The sequence below is a fragment of the Hevea brasiliensis genome, chromosome 2 (assembly GCF_030052815.1).
Source record: "Hevea brasiliensis isolate MT/VB/25A 57/8 chromosome 2, ASM3005281v1, whole genome shotgun sequence".
In the NCBI taxonomy this organism is placed as follows: Eukaryota; Viridiplantae; Streptophyta; class Magnoliopsida; order Malpighiales; family Euphorbiaceae; genus Hevea; species Hevea brasiliensis.
In genome coordinates this window covers 107635565-107658876 of record NC_079494.1, presented here as the reverse complement: position 1 = coordinate 107658876, position 23312 = coordinate 107635565, and the positions used below count along the sequence as shown (strand labels likewise).

Below are 23312 nucleotides of genomic sequence, written 5' to 3'. Positions count from 1 at the left end.
AAAACTAAAAAACCGAATCACTTAAAAAAAGTAAACCGAATCAAATTGATTATTTAAGAATAATCGAACCGAATTAATTCGAAAAATAACGGTTCGGTTCGGTTTCGTTATGTTAAACTAAAAATATTTTAGGTTAATTTATATTCTCTAAACTGGACTTCAATAGATAATTGGACTGAATAAAGACTTTGAAACTTATATATATTGGGATGAAAAATTACTTTAGTCATTTTACTATTTGATTTAATTAATTTTAATCGATAAAAAATTAAACCGAATCGAAAATTGAATATACTAAAAATTTCAAATTAAACCGTACTTATAAAACTAAAAAATTAAACTGATAAAATTAAAATGGCTCAATTCAATTTGATTTTTCACATGTCAAAATTGAAAATTGCACAGGTCTAAACAGTAAGCAAAAAAAGTTGACCGCGTATTATTGTTGGAGAGTTGGCAAAAGTGAGTTCAAAACTCGTAATCATACGCCTCATTTGGCAATCATACCACGCAAAGCCCACATCATCAATTGTGCTTTTCACATTTTTTTTTTTTTTTTTTTTTTTAAAGCTGGCGAACGTAACTAATTGTTAGCCTCTTCTGGTGCAATATTAATATGCATTATTTTCTTTAAAAAGAAAAAGGATGATTTAATCCAATTTGAGATAAAAATATTATTTTTCATTAGCAAAAAAGAGTGTTGCAAATATAAATTTGTATTTAAATTTGTCAGGCAACATATAAAATATCATATAGGAGACTTTTGACTCAATTTTATGATAAAAATATATATAAATATATATAGGAGACTTTTGACTCAATTTTATGATATATATATATATATATATATATATAATTCCAATTGAAAATAGGGTGATGTTCATTTCGTAACCAGAATTTTTTTTTTTTTTTTAATTTTGCAAAATGTAAATCAAATTTCTGGTTAGGCAACTTACCAAATCAAACTTAATATTAGATGGTTGATGTGTTGTATTCCTTTTTTTTTTTTTTTTGCATAATAACCACTGATCTTGGGCTGGTCGTACCCATTGTTGTTAAGATTGTGATTTGAATCCTTAATTATTTGGGAGAAAAATTTCCAATCAGACAATCAACTAGAATTTGTTAATTAGTGATTCTAAAATATGTTTAGGGTTTTGATTCCGGATCATTAATATAAACTTTAATTTATCAGGATTTAAAGTGCTTGTCACACTTATTTTCATGAGTCGCAATTGGTGTGAGGATTAAGGCTTAGTTACTTTCCTTATATGTAGTTTCATATAGGAAGTATTCCTTGATGTTACCTAAGATTCCTGGGTTGATAAATGATCTGAATATTACCTACAACAGAAAAAAGGAAGTGAGGTTGGTGGCTTAATCATGATCACTCCAAATGACTAAAGCAAATATTAAAAGAAATCTAAATATAGAATTGCATACTTTAAGTATTGTTATGAGTCATATTTATAAAGTAAAGGATAATACCTTTTCAGCTCTAATTGAAATTTCACTAGCTAATACAAACTCATTTTTCTTTGTGTTTTACAGAGGTATTACTTACTATGTCTTATATTACTGACGAAAATATAACACATACTTTTAGCATGTAATCGATTCTTAAGACATACTCAATTATTCTCTTTTGTCTTAACACTTTCCAATTATACCAAACACCCATCCTTTATCCAGACAAACATTTTGTCTGAACACATTATGAACTGTCTAAACACTAAGTGTCTTATTTGAACACTTTATCTCTTAATCGATCACTTTGTCTTCATAGGTAGTTAATCCTTTTTCTAAACTTAAAAATCCGAATCGCTTGTCATTTAATTCAAGAATTTGGGTCATGCTATATTACTATTCTAGCTCATTTCTGTTTCTATACACCTGCGCACTAGTGAATTGAGTTAATGAGTTTATGAAAAACTTAATATTACATATTAATATAATCTCACCTTTATTTCCCCCTAAAGATAAAGGTAGATTCATTAGAAATATGCATTACAGATAATATAAACATGGGCTTTGATCTAGTTTCTGTCCTCTTTAGCTTGCTGATAAGACATTGATTCAAGAAATGGCTAAAGCTGGTGTTCAATATATATATATTGAATCTACTTGGAATTGGGGCAGATATGAGGAATTTTATAGCAGGAAAGAAGATGAGATGTTCAGTCTGCAGAACTCGGATAATCTAAGAATTTAAAATGAAGAATGGGAGATAGATAGAGGAGAGACAAAAATTGAGAGAGAGAGTAAGAGAGATGAAAAGGGACAAGTGGAGCAATAAAAAAAAAAAAAGGAAGAGAAGAGAAGAGAAGAGAGAAAGGGGAAGAGTAGGGAGGGAAAAAGAAAGAGAAAAATTAATAAATTTTTTATGATTATAAAAGTAAAACATTTATTCTGTATAATTTTAATGATAAAATATATAAAAAAATTAGATGAATAAATTATTTTATTAACTAAATCAAATGATATAAATTAATTAACATATTTTCCAAAATAAAAGAATTCTTTGAATTAAAACAGTGGATGAACAAATAGAGAAAACATAAATAAAATAAAATAAATACATTTTTTGTTTGAAGACAAATACAGAGTATGTGGGCGTATAGTCTACAGTACACAGAAGACGAAAGAGAGAAGCAATATAGGGTGGGGAGCACGTGACCACGTGGGAGACGATCCATAAAATGGTGGGGCAGTAGATGTGCCAGGCTAGATCACAGCCGTCAACGTCAAAATCAGGAATAGAGAACAGCTGTTTGCTTGGACGGCACAGCTGTCATTGCGCTAGTGGAGGTAAAGAATATTTCTTGTCCCAAGGAAATGATTTGGAATTCCCTCTCTCCTCCTCCTCCTCCTCCTCCCGCTTCCTCTCCTATTACACATAATTATAAATATTTTTCTCCAAAAATGGTAATAAATTATATTTCTATATTGATTTTGTGTATTTAATATTATTTTTTTAAAATAAAAAAAGTTCTCATAAAAAATACTATCACCCACTCTCTATTCTGTTACTTCATTTTAAATCTATTTTTTCTCTTTAAAATATGAATTTATTTTTTATAAAATAAACGGAATATAAATATTATCATTGGCTGTTATGTTTTAACATTGATGAGTATTATTATGTTTAATAGGGAAGGAAATGTGAGATGAACCTTTAACTTGTAGACTAAGATAATGGACTTTTTTTTTTTTTGACGAGTGTCACTTTAACTTGTAATAGTAGACATTGTCTATTTGTCTTAAATAATTAATGAATGCTCTCCTATATTATTTGAGGAGATTGCCATATTTTTACTCCATTTACTTCACACATGTTCTCCTTTCATTGCAAGGGAATCAATTAGATATTAGAATAATAATTTTCATTATTAATTTGATTTTTTTAATTATCAAAGATAGATAATTAAATTTAATATTTAAAATTACTATTTCATGAAATCAAACAAAATTAATCCTAATCAGTAAAATTTTGGTAAATAAAATTTGGAGCTTCTATTTGATGCTCTAAGAGCACGTACTTTTATAATTCATTAAATAATAAATTTTTTTTAAATATATAATACACTAAAAAATATAACACAGAAGTTTTCAAAAAAAAAAATGACACAGAAAATATCTTGTAATTTTCCCAAATTTTGAACTCTACATTCCATACAAACAAACAAATACCGAAATAGCAACCCAATCACACGCGCACCAAAACGCGTGGCATTAAACACTTACAGTGCATTCTATACCTTTCTTGCAAGTAGTTTTCCCAAACTGGTCACTTTCCCTCTGTGACACTTGAGAGAGAGAGAGAGAGAGAGAGAGAGAGAGAGATCTAATATATAGGCTTCGGATACCCCTATCTCTTTCGTTGTCACTCTCCCTCCCTCTCTCTGTCTGCGTCTCTCGGAGAGGAAAAGGAAAGAACGCGTTTTCTTGGAAATGAAAACACCAAGAACGAGAAACTTGTAAGCCGTGTTTATCTTTCTCATTCTTCTGAATCTTTTTATTTCCATTTCAATTACACATTTTACATTTGCGCCCCTTTAATTGCTTTCCTCATTCTTGCTACCAATCTCTTCACTTCCTTCCGCTTCAAATGCCAATAAATGTTATATAACAACCATTAATAGTCTGTATATCGCTTTCACCCATCAATTGAACCCATCTTCTGTTTAATCGGCATTCAATAATCACAATGGGTCGTTTCTGGACGCTCCCTGTTGTTTTGTTCATTTTGTTTTCCGTTCTTTATGCTCCTCTCTGCCTCGGGATTCGTTCTATACCGGGGAGGGATTTGAACGCTGGTGATGGTTTTGAAATGGTTGGGCTCCGATTCGCAGAGGCGCCGGACTACCGTAATGGGATGGAATGCCCGGTGTCAGGCAATGGGCAGTTTGTGTCTTCTTGTGACCCTTCTTTGGTTCACGTAGCCGTGACACTGGACTCGGAGTATCTTCGCGGGTCAATCGCCGCTGTACACTCCGTTCTAAAACACGCTTCCTGCCCTGAAAACGTGTTCTTCCATTTTATTGCGGCGGAGTTCGATCCGGCGAGTCCGCGAGTTCTGAGCCAACTCGTTCGATCCACTTTCCCTTCACTCCGTTTCAAGGTTTATATATTCAGAGAAGACACCGTAATCAATCTAATCTCTTCATCAATTCGTCAAGCCCTAGAAAACCCATTAAATTACGCAAGAAACTATCTCGGGGATATCCTAGATCCCTGCGTTGACCGAGTCATCTACCTCGACTCCGATGTGGTTGTTGTGGACGATATATACAAGCTTTGGAATACAACCCTTGCTGGGTCAAGAATCATTGGCGCACCTGAATATTGCCACGCCAATTTCACCAAGTATTTCACTGATGGGTTTTGGTCTGACCCTGTTCTTTCTCGGGTTTTCTCAGCTAGGAAGCCTTGTTACTTCAATACTGGGGTAATGGTGATGGATTTGGTAAGGTGGAGAGAGGGGAATTACAGGAGGAGAATCGAGAACTGGATGGAGGTACAGAGGAAGAGGAGGATTTACGAGTTGGGTTCACTGCCACCGTTTTTATTGGTGTTCGCCGGTAACGTTGAGGCAATTGATCACCGCTGGAACCAACACGGCCTCGGCGGGGATAATGTGAGAGGAAGCTGCAGGTCACTGCATCCTGGTCCAGTTAGCTTGCTGCATTGGAGTGGGAAAGGGAAGCCTTGGGTTAGGCTTGACGGCAAGAAGCCTTGTCCTCTTGATCATCTGTGGGAGCCTTATGATCTATACAAAGGTTATGAGAACTCTAGAACGAAGGATCAGTCTCTGGGATTTTTAAGTTCTTCTCAATCTACAACAACAATGGGTTACTCGAGTTATTTGTGATTCTTTTATTATTATTTTTTTTTCAATTCTTTTCCAATTTTTAGTTTATGCATTTCAAGAAATTCTTGCCTAGATGTGTACAGATTATTATCCAGATGGATTTGGCACTTGGTGGGTGGGGAGGGGAAGATTTGTGGGTTTTATTTTTTTTAGCTAATATTCTTGACAAATTCATGTGCTTACGGTGCTAGATTTCAGTTCCTTATTTTAGGGTTCCATTGCTATGGAACAATTTTGGTGGGATGATGATTTCTTTGTATGTAATGAAATTATTGGAATAGATAATAGAAGAATAAAATGCGGTTATTTACTGTTCATTCAATTTCTTCTTCTTCAAATAAATTTCTAAGTGTTGCAATTGTATTGCAGTTGGTTTGTAAGTTATGATTGGTAAGGAGAAAAAGCTGAGGAGAAATAGAAAGCAATGAAGGAACAATGTCCTATTTTTCTCCTATATTTTCCAATATAGTTCAATTTAGCCTATGTTTTTTTATTTTTGAGTTAAATTAGTCCTTAAATTTTCATTAAAACTCAAATTGTCCCAAAATTATTATGCATGAAATCCACAGCCTTTTCAAGGCGCGTGAGAAATTGTTTTTTTTCTTTTATTTTAATTTATATTTTTAATTTATAATGAATTTAAATTTAAATTTAAATTTAAATAATTATATAAAATATAAATAGAGTTTTTTATATTTATAATTTTAATTAATTATAAGTACAATTATTTTATTTTTCTATTTTTAGTAATTATATGAAAATATAAAATTATATTTTTATATTTTATTTTAGTTAATTATAATTAATTATAATTATTTTTATTTTTATTTTTATTTTGAATTAATTATATGAAAGTATGAAACTATTATTTATTATTTATTTTTAAGTAATTATATGAAAATAATATTTTTTATATTTTTAATTTTAGTTAGTTAACACTTATTATAATTTTTTGAATTTTAATTAGTTATATTAAAATATAAATATAATATTTTTTATACTTCTTAATTTAATTATTTGTAAATATAACAAATTTGGTTTTTAATTTCAATTTTAATTTTATAAATTTACTTAATTATATGAGAGTATAAAAATAGCATTTTTTATTTTTAATTTCAATTAATTATTTTTAAAATAATATTTTATTATTAAAAATAAAAATTTATTAAATATTTATTTAATTGGTGTGTATCTCACTTTTTAATGATTAGACTATTTTAAATTTTAATAAAAATTTAAAAATTAATTTAATTTAAAAATAAAAAATAAATTAAATTAACCTTTCTTAAAAAGTAAAAAGAGAAAATTGAAAATTATTCCAAGCAATGAATAATGTCTATTTCAAGGGGCTCTGGACCTTAGCAGCCTGACATGCTCATTTCTACAAATATTTTTCAGCTAATTTGAGGACCCACGGAGAGGGGTAAGCTCTGAGCTTATTCTCATTCTTAGTGCAACTTCTCTGATTTCAATTGGAGGAGCCTTACACGTTGGTAATTCAGTTCTAGAAGCTGTACGAGAGGGGGAGCTTTCCAATATTGAACAAATTCTATCCAATAGACCTTGACTTGCAATTTCTTTTTTGCCTGAACACTTGTCATGCTATGTAAATTTGTGTGTCAAGCCATTACAGGTAGAATACTCGCATGGACCCAGTGGCTATATTTGCTTGACGTAAACGTGTGCCTTTCTAAAGCTTTTTGCCAGATGCAGCATTGGTGATGGTGGACGAGAGTTTTCATGCTCCATTTGCCTATGCCATAACCCATTTTTCTACGGAAAGAAACATAAAAATTGTTGTAAAGTGGAGACACAATCCAGGGTATTAGATGTGGAGGTCATGATTGGATTTACCAGAATTTGTTATCAAACTTTTTTTGTTTGGGAACATGTATGTGCTGTGCAGGTCAAACAAGGTATAGGCTGGTATTGGATGGGAAAGGGAATTAAATTATCACCACTATCAATAAAATAAAAGCATTTTGTTCTCTCTTTATACTCTTACAACTACATGTTTATAAAATTTATATAGTATATTATCAATCTCTTTTCCTTCTTTGAGTTCAAATTTACTCTTTCTGTACACAGCCTTAACAAAGCAATATGCACAATTAAGCTCCAAAAATATTCATTATTTTCATAGAATAAGAGACATGTTATGGGCTCTCAGAACTGCCCTAAGATGCACAGGATGTAATACACTCGCATTACATGGGCATTGTCGATGGTCACAGTCACATTGCTCTCTACTCTTATTAGACTTGCTCGCGGCATAATTATCCTCCAAGGTTTTTACGGATCTTCACGACCTCTTGGGTGGTAATTTGAAATGCTTTCTTCACAACATCATCTGGAATGTGGGGATTTGATGTGAAAGCTGCAATAGAAGCTATTTGGGCACCAGGATTTTGGCTGCTAAACCCAGAAACAGCTAGTGCTGTGCTGGTTTCATTGAGTCTACATTAAACAGAAAAAGAATTAATCCTTTAGGAAACACAAATGATTCCCCAGCCCGCAATTGTTGGGAATACAAACGATTAGAAGTATCAACAAAGCCCACAAGGATTGAACCCTTAAGGCAAATAGTTACTTCCGAGGCCCGTGGGTTCGAATGAGGTGGCACAATTCCATTCGCTGCAATATCAACCCGGGCCAGGAATAGGCCCAAGGTGTTTATTCCTGGTAAATTAGCTACAGTAGTGAGTGTGACGTTGAAGCCGATAGGGTTGGCTCTAGTGTTCCCAGCCTTGGCGAGGGCCGATGTGGTGAAATGGGCAGTAGTTGCGAGGTTTGGGTTGATACATGGTACACCATTCAAGTAAAAAGAGAGTTTTGTATCAGCAATGCAGTAATCTTGAGGAGAGTCTGGGTCCGGTTCGGCTAGGCCCAATAAAAGGTCCAGGGCTCGGAATACGTGCGGCATGGAAGAGGTGGTTTTCATGCTGGCTTTGTTCATGTGAGAGATTTTTTTTTTTTTTCCTTTCCAGTTTAGAGGTAAATTTGGTATAAGTAAATATTTGTTATGCTTATATAGTAGATGGTAGATGGTGATGTTAAGTAAGATGAAAAATATCTGTAGGATATTGAGTAGCTTAAGAGCATTGAGGAGAAATCACCAAGGCAAGTTAAGTGAATCAAAGATTTAGTTGGCCTGAGCCCACATGAATCTAATCAATAATATCAGGTGGATAGAAATTTTAATTATATTGCATTTGCATGTACATTGGTGATAGTCTTAAGATTGCCTTCAAAGCAATAGCTAAGCTTTCTCGGGTAACTACCTGGTACTGTATAATTCCATCCTCAATAAGCTCATTGGACTTGGCCCATTTGATCCCAGTATCACAGTGTAGTCCAAAATGATGGGAAAGAGACTGCACTTAATTATATAATATCAGGAGAGGAGAGAATTCTTAGTGCATATAAAGCAAATTCAGTGTCATGGACCGAAAGTAAAATATCTATAATGATAGATTAATTTAAGATTCCTAGCTACAATAAATTTGATCATTAAAAACATTATAATTAAAATAAATATGGAATAGAGTTTTAGATTTCAACAAATCTATAAAAATCAACTCAAATATTTGATAATAAATGTTTTCATTGAGTTGTATGAAGAAAAACAAGGGAATAATTTCTTTCACAAGAGCTCACCAACAAGAAATATTATTATAAAAGAAAAAAAAATTTCAAATAACTAAAATATAAAGTAAAGAAAATGAACATAATTAATTTATAAGTAATATTTTATATGATCTCATGTGATTTATTTATTCAACTAATTTAAAATTTTGAAATATATGAAAAAAGTTAATGCCAATGTACATAAACGACATGATCAGTCAGTGTGAAACGACATGTTTAATCTCCAATTTTTGGACTTTTTTGTTTTTGTGGAGATGAAGTTTTTTCCGTTAGAAGAAATAATTAAAGAATAGTTGGTGGGTGGGTCCTGAAAAGTCCTAAGCTGGCAGTGGCTGGATGATATTTTAATCTCTTCTCTTGTCTCTCTCTGCCTTGCTTGACTCTCACTCTCAAGTCTCATCTCTATCTCCATTCACTGTCCGAGTGCTACTTTTCCATGGTGGGCCTTCTTTCCCCATCTGTTTTTCATGGGTGATCTGATGATCACTGTGCGTTGCCTTTTCTATGGATTCTTGACTGATTATAAAGAGAAATCTGAATTCTAAAAGGTAATGATGATAGATAAATTTCAATTAATTATAGTCATACCATTAGTTGTGATTTCTCTGTCCAATCGATGTGTCTTCTTTGTTTTCTTCAATACCCCATTACTTGTGCCAACTAATCTTTAATTACCCTTTAAACATTTGCTTCAGTTTTCATCTTTTTGGTGTTTTTGTTCTTTTCAAATTTTGGTTTTCTAATGGCATAAATCTAAAGTGAAGTCTCAATTATTCGACTTATTCAGTTTTTATTTTACTAAAAACAATTATGGAAACAAAAAGCTAAATCATTTTAAGAAAAAATTTTATGGGTTGTTGTCTGAACTTTTTGATTATGCCCTTTCTCTCTCTTTTAAGGTAATTTTGTTGTCTTGATGATTGGATTTATGATTTGGTAGCTTCCAAAAGTACCAGAAACAGTAGGGCGCCCATTACTGTGAAAAGGTGAAGTGATAAAAGGAATATAGGAGAAAATTTTGTTTGGGGGGGCGGGGGGTGGAGAGAGAGAGATTAGACTGGTCTCTTTGCTATGAAACACAATCACATGCCCATCCATGTTTTTCCATGTTTACTGCTTGCATTTTTTCAAGCCTTCTTTTTTATCTCCCTTGTGAATATCTTACTCTTAATCATTGTAAGTGGGATAAAATGAATTCATGGTAATGCTAATGGCAGGCCATAGCGTGCTCAGTTTGTGTTCTAGACTTCTAGTGTGGTAGCTCTGGTGATTTAGCTCTTCTGTTGAGTGTTAATGGGCGAATCAATAATGGCTGCCTCAAGTGATGAAGATAAGGTACTCTTATTATTTGTCACTTGATCTGTAAAAAGTGGCCTTTTTTTGTCAAGTTCCGTTTCCCTTTATTGTTTTCTTGGATTTGTTTTATTCTGAAATAGATTATCGATTGATTTCCGATACATGATTGCAAGATTCCCATGCTATTTGTGTAACTATGAGTTGTCATTCTGTTTATTGCTTGGATTTTGGTTTGTGTGTTACATGAACAGATGGGGGAGACAGCTGCTTCAGATCGTGCCCTTGAAGTGTCGGTTTCATTTGGTAGATTTGAGAATGATTCATTGTCTTGGGAGAAATGGTCATCTTTCTCACAGAATAAGTACATGGAGGAAGTTGAGAAGTGTGCCACACCTGGATCTGTAGCTAAGAAAAAGGCTTACTTTGAAGCCCATTACAAAAAGATTGCTGCCAGAAAGGCTGAGCAGCTGGGTCAGGAGAAGCAAATGGAACATGACTTGCTAGGGTCAAATGATCAAAATGGTGGAGATCCCATTGGAAAAGCTTGTGGGACAGATCCTGAATCTCATATACCCAATGGCCAAAGCCAAACTTCTGCTGAAGGGACTGGGCAAGAAACCAAATTGGATAGTTTGTTGGGTTCTGGCCATGTTGGTGAGGTTGATGAAGATGCTGCAATCAATGTGGAAGGTCAAGGCTCATTGATTGAAAGAGTGGAAGAACTGGGTATCAGACTAGATGGTCCCACACTAGACAAGCCAGAAGAAGTTGCTTTAGTTAAAGAAGATGAGACATTGTACACAGCGTCTCAGGAAATAAAGGACTCGCCAGAGAAGTTGGACAAAGAGACACAAAGGATTCCTGTAATTAAAGAGGAAAATGTGAAGTTAGATCATTGGAAGGAGTATCAAAAGGTGAACAATTTCACTATGAACTCATTGATTCTTGTAGAGAAATTCTTAACTGTGAAGTTTGCTCTCTGCATCTCTTGAATTGGTTCTTTTCTATATTGGTGTCTCATAAATTTTGTTGCTTTTTCCATATAGACTTCTGCAATGAGTAAGATTAGAGACGTGACAAGGATAAAGAAAAAACCAGCATCACCTGTATCTAAATCACCCCAGATTTCCACCTCAAAGGTCCCAAAGACAATGCCAACTTCTAGCACATTGTCCACATCACGGCCTTCAACAAAGAAAATAACTGGTTCATGCTTAGCAAAGAGTAAAAATCCTTCCATGGGAGAAAGCAAGAAAGTGGCTCCTAAATCTTTGCACTTGTCTCTTAGTTTGGATTCTCCAAATTCTGATCCAGCTGCTCTTGCATCAGCTCCTATGACAACTACTCGAAAATCATTTATTATGGAGAAAATGAAGGATAAGGACATTGTCAAACGAGCATTCAAGACATTCCAAAACAATTTCAGCCAGTTGAAGGCTTCTGCTGAAGAGAGATCTTTGGGAGCAAAGCAGGTTTGACATCTAATTAGGTTTATCCATAGGAAGGGACCTTTTAATTCTACTGCATAACTATTCATGTTTTGCCTGTTGAATGTCAAATCTCAATTTGCTTTGTCAGGTGCTCGCAAAGGGGACAGAAGTTAAGGTTTCCAATTCTATGACTCCACGAAAAGAGAATGCAGGGTAATATCTTGGATGCTTTACCCTGTATGAATGCAAATACCATTGCTTGCATGCATTTGCGCAGTCATGTAATAGTTGTATTGCTTGAATATGATACTTGTGCATTGATGTTACATTTTTGTTATGTGTCTGGACTTGTTCACTTCCATTCAGCTTTGAAGTTTAAGTTGTTTCTTTGTTTAACAATATAATTATGTAAGTAATTGAATGTTAAAAGGCCTCTATGGTAGGGAGTAGATTTTTTTATCTTTTTAGGAAATATGCATGTTGATTTTTGCTTTCTTATTAAATGGTTTTCAATTATAAATTTTTACCTTCTTGTCAGTCTGAACTTTAGTAAATGTTTTGTTTACCTTATTTCTATTTTATATCACCAGTACTGATTAGGCAGCTTTTAATATACTCTAGACTTGGTAATCAATTATACAATCAGAGAATCTTAACCACTTTCTTTCTCAATTGGTGTTGCCTCCTTTTTAAAAACCCACGATTATTGAAGGTCATCCATTTGCCTTCTATAAGTGGCTCTTTTCCGATTCATCATCTCAATGTTCTTTGTAGCTATACCCATTTATGGATATTTTATTTTGTCATCTTTCCAACATTACATTAAATCATGAATAGCTATTTAGCAATTCATGAAAAGTTTCCTGTAACTTACAGGTCTGCTCAACTGAGACAAAATTTAACGGTTACATCTTTACTTAATTTATATAGTCATCATAATGAATAAAGGCTTTCAATCAATCTTGTAGTGCCCCTAAGCTAAGATTATTTGCGATTTCCTTTTCTGGAAAGTTAAAAGTTACGTCGAAAATTTTTTATAGGTCTTTCAAAGCAGCTAATATGGATAAAAAAACTGCTAAGGCAGCCCCATCTTCTTTTGGCTTGAAAAGTGATGAAAGGGCAGAGAAAAGGAAAGAGGTATCCATTGGACCCTGTTTCTCATGGACATAAAAATAATTTGATAATGCTTTAGATAACTTGAAGATATAGTAATTTTCCATTGTCCATTTAAAGTTGGGATCTCTTTTGCAATTTTGTCTCAGTTTTCTAAGAAACTGGAAGAGAAATCAAAAGCAAAAGAGGCTGAGAGTACATGCCTCCAAACAAAATCAAAGGTATGCTTCAACTTTCTAACATTTTGCATTGATAAGGGCCTGTCAATGTGGTCCAAACAAGAAAGTTTACAAATGCACGTGTGTATTTTCTGGTTAAGGTTTGCTTGGGTGATTGGATGTTCCCTGCATGTTACTATCACAGGACAGGATCATAAACAATACAATCATATGGTTTAATGAAATGATTGGCATGTTTTGACATTTTATGCTGATCATAGCAGGAAAAAGAGGTGGAGACTAGAAAGCTAAGACAGAGCCTTAATTTCAAAGCCACACCCATGCCAGGTTTTTATCGGGGACAAAAATTGTCAAAAAGCCCTTTAGATAAGGTATGCCATATCTGTCAGTCCTGTTCACATTCACAACAGAATGTTTAAAAGAAGCGATCCCTTTCATCTTTGTCAAAAAGTAAGATTCAATTTTTTTTCCATATTGCATTAAAACTTCTGGAACAATAGGATTTTGCAAATCATGTAAAAAAAAATTGGATTATTATCATGTCTAATGTCAAGCTAATAATGAAAATGAAAGAATTGATTGAAAGTAATTTCATTATAGGTATCTGTTCAATCTTCTTGACCATCTTCTTTGATGCAAGTCAACTTTGTATCAGGCTCTATGCCAACTTAATTCTTGACCATCTTCAATGTCTAATTTGAGGAATGGATAAAATGGTCTAATCTTTAGGATGAAACGTTTAGATCCCAGTTGTTTCGGGATGAGGGGTTATGTTGTGTAATCCAAGGGCCAATGTACCTCCAAGTCCTGATGGATACAGTGGAAAAAAATAAAAAAATAGCCCCTCTTTTCTTAATTCATGTTTATGACTGAAGGAGTAGGTATACATGCTTAAGCATCGCGTTTTACCTTTTGGTTATTCTTCCCTAAATTTCTTTCAATCATATTCCCACTAGTGAACTCCTAACAGATGCTGGCCAATTTTTGATAGCTACCTTGATAATTAGAGAGAAATAAAAAAGTTATGTGTATTTCAATTGATGTTGTTGTCATTATTAAAAGAAAACTTGCACATATGCAAGTGATCTATGATGGTATATGCAGGAGGGTTCCAAGACACTTGGGATATAGAAGCATTCATCATCTACCGAGAATAGAAGATTAAGTGAACAGCAGTTGGCGTACCACCTGCTTTGGTCTGCTACTGCTTCGGAAGCTGCATATATGGGCAAGGATGGAAGAACTGTTATTCCTGTTAGAATAGTCTCATCAGGCAAACAGAGAAATACCACTGATTAGTCACCATCTGTATACTGAGTTGCTGAAAAAAATAAAAGAAAAGACATATCACAGAGCATGTTGTCTAGATAGGCATGTTAATAATGTGTCAGGACAGAGTTTGAGATGATTTCTATCGTTTCTGCCTCTCCTGGTACATGTTCCGGAGAAATTTGTCATGCAAGAATAGAAATGTATGAACCTTGTAATTGTTGGAAACATTTATTTTCAAGGGCATTAATGTTTGATGGTTTTGTAAACCCAATGATTTCTGTTACTATTGTCATTTTCTGTGCGCGGCAGGTCAATATAACCTCCGCTACGTCAATAGAAGCCTCCAGTACTCTGTATATAAGAGCATCGATAGAAGGATAAATCTGCCATATTTGCCGTAACCTTTCCCTATTTTACAGGTCATACGGCCAACACGGGATGGACACTAGGGTCGGAGGGGACTCAGGGGAGCATGGGAAAAATTTTAACGAAAGTCGCAAAAATTTTAACGCATTCTTTTTTCTAATTAAATTTTCAATATTTATTTTTAAAATTTATTATTATTATTATTATTATTATTATAAAGTAGATAAAATTTTCTTTAAAATTCTCATGTAAAATTTATTCTTAACACTGTCACATGACATGATGTTTATCATAAAAAATTAATTATTTTATAATTAATAGTTTTGAGGTATTTATTTTCTTTTAATTATTGTTATTATTATTATTATTATTATTATTATCTCAATTTTTATAATTTAAATAATTATTTTATTTATTAATAAATTACCAAAATTCAATACTTCAATAATTAAATTTATTATATTATTTTTTTAGTTTATAAAAAATATAATTAATATTTTTCTTTAATGCTCGTGTTTGTATCTCACAATATTTATATATTTTTGTTATGGATCTATTTATATATACACATAAAGTAGGTAAAATTTCTCTTAGAGTTGTGATGTAGCACTTATTCTTGGTATTGACACGTAGTGTTTACCATATAAAGACTAATTTAGTTATAATTAATAACTATTTTCATTCATATTAGGTATTTAATTTTTTTTTTATTTTTCTTTTAACTATTTTTATTATTATCATTATTATCTTAATTTTAATAATTTAAATGATTAATTTTTTTATTAATTAACTATTTAAACTCAAAGCCTCAAAAGTAAATTTATTATATTATTTTTTTAATTTATTGAAGATATAATTAATGTTTTTTCTTTTAATGCTTATGCATGTATCTCTTGTATTTATATTTTTTAGGGTAAATTATTATTTATTTTTATATTTTAATAAAATTAATTATTTGATCTCTGTATTTTTTAAAATACCTTATTTAGTTCATGTATTTTATTTTTGTTAAACTATTTAATTTCTCCGTTAATTTTTCTGCTAGTAAATACTGGTCAAACTACTATTTAGTCTTTAAATCTTAGTAAAAAATAATTAATTAATCCCTATATTTTAAAAAAATATATTAATTAGTTCTTATAATTTGACTTCATTAAATATTTAATTCCATAATTATTTTTTATACCTAAATTATTATAATCATCACTCTCTTATTTCTCTATTATCTTCCCTTATTTCTCTCTTATTATTTATTTTTTTTTCCTATTCACACCTTCCTCCCTCTCATTCTCTCTTTGTTTCCATTCACTGATAAAAATAGTACAAGCTATCTATATAAAAAAATCAATCAATTTTCTTAAATTTGTAGGTAATCAAAGAAAATTATTTCCAAGTAAAAAAAAACACAAAATTAATGTTCAAGGAATTGAAAATTTAAAAAAATATATAAATTCATATTTAATCTCTGTATAGTAAAATTTTTATTTTTATCCAATAATATATTTTTCAAAATACTATATTTTTTAAAATACTAATGAATTAGTTTCACCAAAATAAAGGAACTAAATATTAGTGTTTTTCAAAATATAAAGATCAACTAATTAGTTTTCTTAGAATAGATGAACTAAATAGTAATTTAAATAGTATGAATGATGAAAATTTTGACGGAGGGAATAAATAGTTTAATAAAAGTAAAATACATGACTAAATAGTATATTTTTCAAAATATAGGAATTATGTAGTTAGTTTCGTTAAAATACAGGGACTAAATAATAATTTTTTCATCTTTTTATTATAAATATATCTATCAATGCATAGTTCTTATCCTTGATCTTGCCCCTGTCACTTAGCATATACAAATTAATTTCTTTGTAATTAAGAAAAATTACTATTTAGTTCTTGCATTTTAATAAAACTAACTAATTAGTCACTTTATTTTGAAAAATATAATTTTTAGTCCCCTATTTTTAGTTCGTTAAACTATTTAATTTCTTCATTAAATTTTTTGTTAATTAATAAATTTTAGTCTAGTCAAACTGCTATTTAATTTTTTTATTTTATTAAATTTATTTAGTCGAAATTGATATAAAAAGGTATGTTTAATTATAAGGGGGTGTTTGCTATGAGTTCAACCTCTTATTAATATTATCTGGATACTTAAAAAGATTAAGTTAACTTTTAACTTGATTAATATTTATACTCTTATCCTCTTAAGAGGTTAAATATTAACCTTAGAGATTAGGTTAATAATTATCCCTTTTAGAAATTAAAAAACTTGTAAGAATAACATTTAATTCTTAATTTTTTTACCTTTTACCAAACACATTCTAAATCATTTTAGGGTTTAAATGACTATTTAGAAATACTTAAAAAGGCTTAAAGAGACCTTTGTGCTTATTTTTAATTTTGATTGATGGGTAAAATTGATACTAATTTTACAATCTAAGGTAAATTAGTCAAAATTAAAAGATTTAACATCGAAAAACCACATAAAGTTGAGGCTTTTTGTACATTAGGCCTTTGGTTAATAATGATGAGTCTTTTGCTTGGTCAAAGTTTCAATCAAAGAACCTGAAATTTTCAACATACCAACAAGCAAAATCATTAAGAAAAAGAAAGGAATTGATGATGCTTCCCTTGGCTGATATGTGTTTGTTTGCAACATTTTGTCGTATTCTTTTGGATCCTGTTGTGAATGCTTTCTAATAACCATCCATGCTGCTACCCATGAAATGTTGTGTATGGAAATTTATTTTCATTAATTTTAATCAATGGATGTTACAGAAATTATTAACAGAATGTCCAAAAAAAGAACTTAGCATTAGATTTTTTTTATTTTATTTTTTTTTTTTTTTTGTGGAGGATTGGATAATGAAAGATAATCCATCATATATAAGCTCTCCAAAGGTACCTACAAAGACTAATGAAATAGACTAGCAAAGCAAAAACTTGGAATCTATTCACTAAAACTTGCCAAGGTTTAGCAAACAATTCGATGATTTCAAAAATCACTCTCCTATGATTTTTTACACCTTGAATTTTTTGTACAACAACTATATACATTAGATGTTAAATATAAGCTCAAAAATCAGTGTCTGATCCACTTGAACTGCTACTAGATTTTTCCTGAAAGAAATGTTCAGGCAAGTTTGGGAACCTCACTGGCATCGGTGATGCTGCTGGTGACTTGGGTGAGGAGCCAAGACTTGAAGAGGGTGTTTTCCTTTTTTGGACATTTCGAGCAATTTCGACGCAGACGTGATCAACCATGTTTAGGAAGTCTTTAATTATGAGAAATAGTTGAAGTGGATGTGATTCTTTGTTCTTGGAAGCTCCTGTTTGATAATAGTCTGTTGTTTTCTTTACAAGCTCCATTGTCCTCATTTGCTCATCTTTCAAAACCTTAAGTTCTTCCTCTGCTGCTTCAATAAAACCTTTCATCTCTCTTGCAAATGCTCCTTCCCCATTATCAGCACACTGCGACGTGGTCATCCTAACTTCTGCTATGCGAGCTGTGAGAGCTGAGCAAGTGCCTGCAAAGGCCTCATAATCTATTTGGGCTGCTTTCTTTACATTAGAGAATTCAGAACTGAGACCTCCTACCATTGGTAATCCCAGCATTATATATTCCTTCTCCCTTTCCTCCCTTGATGCTACATTAGCTGAACTTATGCTGCTATTGCTGCTTCTGCTGCTATTGCTGCTTCGACTCAAGCTTCGGTTTCTGTTGATTACACAGCGTTTTCCCTCTGAACGGACAACCTCCTCAACAATAAATTGAAGTAGAGTAGTTTTTCCATTGGTGCTTTTAACATCGGATAACTTTCGAAGAGAAGTTAAATTGAATGCTTGTGCATTTCCTCTTGAAGTCCCTGCATTCAAGCGATTACCAGCCTTGAGGATTGCTTCTAAAAGTTTAATGAAGAGTCCTCTATTTCTAAGCTCCTTGCAGCCTAATTCAAGTGTTTGCAAAGATTCTTTGAACTGGAGGATCTCTGAATCATAATTTAGTCTGAAAAGCATAGCATCAAGGCGAGTAAAAGCTGATGGAACAGCTTTCAAGAGATTGTAGAGGAAAAACTCAGCATATGCAAGTCTACTGAGGTCTCCATCGAATTCAAGAATTTGAAATTCTTGTTCTTTGGTTGGAGCAATTCTCATTAGCTTTTCAAGTGTCTCTGCATTCAGACCTTGTCCATCAGTTAAGGAATCAAGTATTTCTTCCCGTGAGATGCCTAGAGATTTGAGCACAATTGCTATGTTCTGGGATTTCCTGACATCAAGAATAGCAATTTGTGCTGGTAGGCTTCCTTTCTGGTTCTTTGGATCGCTTATGACTCCTTCATTGGGGGATCTTCGGTTGGTGGCAACGTATCCAAACAGGGCTTCCATTAGATTGTCATCGAACCTGAGTTATGCATAGAGAAACTTTGAGAATCGACCGGAAAAGATAACAAACTACCATGTAAATTTTGTAAAACTCAAATGATAAATTACAATTTACCTGAAGGAGCCACCACCAATATTGTCCCACACCATGGAATGATCAGTATTCTTGTTTACTTTATCCCAATGCAATGGCTTCAGTTTTACCTGGCCATTCCCGTTTCCTGCCCTGCCTTCTCCAGTTGAAGACTCCCCTGGTTTACCCTTATTTGGCATCCCTTCAGCCACCGGAGGTATTTTTGAAGACGAAGCAAAACCAGCTGCCTTGGGTGGCGGAGGTGGGGGTGGCGTAGTACTTTTCTTTGCTGGGATTGGAGGTGGTGGAGGTGGAGGTGGTGTTGAATTATTTTTCTTTGCTGGGATTGGAGGTGGTGGAGGTGTTGCATTATTTTTCTTTGCTGGGATTGGAGGGGTTGGAGGTGGTGGTGGTGGTGCATTTTGCTTTGCTGGGATTGGAGGAGGCGGAGGTGTTGCAGGTGCTTGTTTAGCTGGAATTGCCATTGCAGGTGGTGGCGGCAGCGGAGACAGAGGTGGCGGCAGCGGCGGCAGAGGTGGCGCTGCTGATGGTGGTGGAAGGAGATGAGAAAGATTTGATGTTTGACTTGTTAAATTTGATTTTTCAATGGCCTTAACGACCATCTCAGATTGAGGATTAATGCTGGGGGCCATAAATCTGTCAGGACTACCAATTTCTGGCCCAACTTTATTATCCTGGGAAACGGATGACTTCCCTCGAAGTAAAGGAATTTCTTGTATGGGCTGAGAGTTCTTGCGCCGCCCATTTCTTGCTTGAGCCGTCTCACCATCATCATCGTCTTCTTCTGTGTCTTCTTTCTGAAAACTTTCATTCTTGTTTTCCTCTTCAAGTTTTCTCCAATAAAGCATATCCAACCCATTCTCATCAACAATCACACCCTTAAGACTACCATCAACTTGCGAAAACTTATCGTAATCAAGCACCGGAGGCGGAGGCTTCCCTCCACCAGAAATAGCATCTACTCTCTTTGTCCTGCGGCGTGCAACTACATACCTCTGGATGAAAAAGAAGAGCAAGGTGGCGACGACAAAAGTGCTCACCGCAGTAGCAGCTACTGCCTTGGCAACTGTTGTACTCGAGGAGGACCTGGGTTCCGGAAGAGGCAGTGCTGACGGTTGTGGAGAAGGTGATTTTCCAGGAGGCAAAAAAGAAGAGTTGGGTTTATTAGAATTGGCAGGTGAAGGTGCAGGAGACGGAGACGGAACTGGAAAAGGATAGAAAGTTTCAATATTCTGAGAATTGGATTGGCAAGAAGAGAAAGGAACAAGAGCATAGACGAAGAAGACGAAGAGAAGGTGGGAAAAGAAGCATGGGCAGCTCATGTTCAAGAGAAGAGCCATACCCACAGGGAAAACGAAGAATTTTTTTGATGAGTCAAAAAGATGGAAACAGAATTGGTTGTGGTGATAAAATTTTGGAAGATGAAGGAAAGTGGTTTGCCTTGCGGTGGGGTTGGTTTGCTTGACAAATTCAGAGAGTAGGCTGTTTCCATTTGGGTTCTGGTGAGGTGAGTTCCCACTATCAATATGGTCTCTTTCCAGGTCGTTTCTATTTTATTTGTTCGACAAACAAACAATACCCTTAAGCTATACAACAATGGAGAAGTATTATTTAGTCTAATATTTTAATAAAATTAATTATTTAATCTTAAAAATTATAATATTTAGTTTATATATTTTATTTTTATTAATTTTTTTATTAATAAAAAATTTAATTAAAAAAATTTTATTTTAATAAAATTAATTAGTCGATTTTTTATATTTTAAAAAATTTATTAATTAGTTTCATAATATAATTTTATTAACTATTTAATTTTTTCTGTTATTTTTTACATCTAAATTATATTTTCTCTTATCTTTTTTATTTCTCTCACACACACGTTTCTTTCACTCGATATCTACACCATTTTCTCTTTATTTTTCATAAATGTTAAAAGGTTAATTAATTTTTTTAAATTCTAAATAATTTATACGATAATATAAAAAATTATTTTTTAATAGTAAAAACATAAAAATTATAATAAAAAAATTAAATAAAAATACTTAAACAATTAAAAAAAATTAGATTTAATCTCTAAAAAAAATATAAAATTAATTAGTTCCTAAAATATAATAATTAAATAATAATATTTTTTAAAATACAGAAATTATTAATTAATTTTATTAAAATAAAAAAATTAAATAATTACTTGACATGTATTAATTAATAAAAAATTTGATATAAAAATTAAATAATTTAATGACGATAAAATATAAAATTAAATAATATATTTTAAAATATAGGTAGTAAGTAATTTTCTCTAAAATAACACATAGCGTGTTCGCTAATTGCGCACTTCCTATGTGGATGGAATGGGTAAATAGTTTACCCTGTCAGAGACAGAAATGGTAGGTGCATGGCAGTCGAGAGAGTTGAATAGGTGTATCTAACATTTGATTTAACTAAGAATTATCAAAGATAATTGATATTTACAGGTAATTAATAAAGTCAAAATGCACTATAATAATAGCAAGAGCCAATCTTCTAATCATTAGAAGCGAGAAGAATGAAACTTTCAAATCCAGAATGAAAATGAAAAGGTCCAAAGCACAATGGTTGAGCCAACTCCGGTCAAATTAGGTGATAATTCATAAAATATAGTGGTTGAGCAAAGGTGACAAAGTGGGTTCAGGTGCACCATCAGTTCTGACTTTTTGATATTGATTAATGCTTTCCATTGCATTCTGGTTGACAAAATTCTCTTTTTTCTTTATCTAGAATATAAAGAAGGTTTTGGTTAGTGGGTTGGAAATTGTAAGCAGTTGGAGTGCCGTAAAGCCAGGCCATTTCAAAATTGGGAAACCTGGACTGGGACATTGAAAATTGCTTGACAATGCTAATTTCCTTGCCTTACTGATGAACAGAATACACCAAACCCAACATTTTTTTCCAGGAACATATTAAGCACTGTTTGTCATCGCTATTATTGTTGAGAAAAATATTTTCCCATAATCTTATGAACGATAGGAATATTTGCTCTTGTTACTTTCATTTAAAAATCAACATTATTCTTAGTCAAGAATTTAGCGTGTAAAATAACTTAATATGCCTTGTAAGCTGTCATTATATAAAAGAAAAAAAAATTAAGTTAGCGTGTGGAAAACTATTAATTTATAACAAGGACGAACATGTCCATTTCATCTTCTCCACCATTTCCAATCCAACCGGCGAGCAAATTTGCGCATTGTATTGGGGTTGAGTTTTCATCTACCCAAACTAACTTCCAAACAGAACCAAAAAAAACTCACTCAGAGTATTGGAAAGGTAGCTGTTAATTGCTATTTATTTTGCATTTATTTAGGGCATTTGTTTAGGAATTTTTGTGTACATATCTGTTCTTACCTTTTGTTGTATAATTCTGATACAATTTTGGTTGTTTAGCTTGATTAGGAACCTATTTATTAGCTGTAATTTTTTTATATATATATATTTGATTTCTGGGGCAACAAACATCAGAATTCTTATTCCAAAATTTCTTATTTCTTTTACATGGTATCAGAGCCATGGCTGATGAAAAGAAAAATGAGAGTTCTGGATCAGGGAAGAAAATTTCTAGTTCTTACATACTGTATTCGATTGACAACCCAGGTAACTTGATTACCCAAGTTCAGTTGAAGGGCGAGAATTACAAAGAATGGGCGCAAGCTATGCGGACTGCATTGCGGGCCAAAAAGAAATATAGTTTTATTGATGGATCTGTCAAGCAACCAGCAGATGACTCACTGGAACTCGAAAATTGGTGGACGGTTAACTCTATGCTGGTTTCTTGGGTGTTTAACACCATTGAACCAACGCTTCGCTCGACCATCTCTCACATGGAGAACGTAAAGGATCTATGGGAGGATATTAAACAGAGGTTCTTGATTGGGAATGGTCCACGAATGCAACAACTGAGATCGAATCTGGAGAATTATAGACAGGAAGGTCAACCGATCGTGTCCTATTTCGGAAGACTCAAAACGTTGTGGGATGAAATAAACAATTATGATCAGATACCAATGTGTATCTGTGCAGGCTGCAGATGCAATCTTACCATTGAATTGGAAAGAAAGCGTGAAGAAGAGAAAGTTCATCAGTTTTTGATGGGCTTGGATGAAGAAGAATACGGAACAATG

The 23312-nt window shown here is 32.8% G+C and overlaps 3 protein-coding genes and 1 pseudogene across 11 annotated transcripts; 2 read left to right on the top strand and 2 right to left on the bottom strand.

Moving 5' to 3' along the window:
• Positions 1 to 3804: 3804 nt before the first annotated feature.
• Positions 3805 to 5688, top strand: LOC110643327 (probable galacturonosyltransferase-like 9). Its single transcript, XM_021795676.2, has one exon. It carries the CDS (start codon positions 4208 to 4210, stop codon positions 5369 to 5371), a length of 1164 nt encoding a protein of 387 aa, XP_021651368.2. The 5' UTR covers positions 3805 to 4207; the 3' UTR covers positions 5372 to 5688.
• Positions 5689 to 7423: 1735 nt separating this feature from the next.
• On the bottom strand, positions 7424 to 8553 carry LOC110643337 (germin-like protein subfamily 1 member 1; annotated as a pseudogene).
• Positions 8554 to 9390: 837 nt separating this feature from the next.
• LOC110643325 (protein WVD2-like 7) lies at positions 9391 to 14575 on the top strand. Of its 9 annotated transcripts, none has more exons than XM_021795667.2 (9): positions 9392 to 9567; positions 10237 to 10354; positions 10567 to 11229; positions 11362 to 11787; positions 11894 to 11958; positions 12786 to 12882; positions 13008 to 13079; positions 13301 to 13408; positions 14142 to 14575. In XM_021795667.2, exons 2-9 carry the CDS (start codon positions 10313 to 10315, stop codon positions 14166 to 14168), a joined length of 1500 nt encoding a protein of 499 aa, XP_021651359.2. In that variant the 5' UTR covers positions 9392 to 9567; positions 10237 to 10312; the 3' UTR covers positions 14169 to 14575. The 9 variants fall into 9 exon arrangements, with proteins under 9 accessions (XP_057994054.1, XP_021651359.2, XP_021651358.2 ...); XM_021795666.2 differs by having other exon boundaries at positions 13298 to 13408; XM_058138071.1 differs by lacking the exon at positions 13301 to 13408 and having other exon boundaries at positions 9391 to 9567.
• A 3029-nt stretch (positions 14576 to 17604) lies between these two features.
• Positions 17605 to 20739, bottom strand: LOC110643316 (formin-like protein 4). Its single transcript, XM_058138057.1, has 3 exons — positions 19602 to 20739; positions 19180 to 19562; positions 17605 to 19083 (listed from the first exon to the last, which is right to left on the bottom strand). Exons 1-3 carry the CDS (start codon positions 20496 to 20498, stop codon positions 17757 to 17759), a joined length of 2607 nt encoding a protein of 868 aa, XP_057994040.1. The 5' UTR covers positions 20499 to 20739; the 3' UTR covers positions 17605 to 17756.
• Between the last annotated feature and the right edge of the window lie 2573 nt (positions 20740 to 23312).

Excerpts from the sequence above, each read along its gene's own strand:
- LOC110643325 (XM_021795666.2), top strand. The coding sequence starts at position 10,313 with ATGGGCGAATCAATAATGGCTGCCTCAAGTGATGAAGATAAG. Across the intron at positions 10,355-10,566 it reads CCTCAAGTGATGAAGATAAG|ATGGGGGAGACAGCTGCTTC; the intron begins GTACTCTTATTA and ends TTACATGAACAG. Across the intron at positions 11,788-11,893 it reads GATCTTTGGGAGCAAAGCAG|GTGCTCGCAAAGGGGACAGA; the intron begins GTTTGACATCTA and ends TTGCTTTGTCAG.
- LOC110643327 (XM_021795676.2), top strand. The coding sequence starts at position 4,208 with ATGGGTCGTTTCTGGACGCTCCCTGTTGTTTTGTTCATTTTGTTTTCC.
- LOC110643316 (XM_058138057.1), bottom strand. The coding sequence starts at position 20,498 with ATGGCTCTTCTCTTGAACATGAGCTGCCCATGCTTCTTTTCCCACCTT. Across the intron at positions 19,563-19,601 it reads TGGCAATTCCAGCTAAACAA|CAAAATGCACCACCACCACC; the intron begins GCACCTGCAACA and ends ATCCCAGCAAAG. Across the intron at positions 19,084-19,179 it reads ATTGGTGGTGGCTCCTTCAG|GTTCGATGACAATCTAATGG; the intron begins GTAAATTGTAAT and ends TGCATAACTCAG.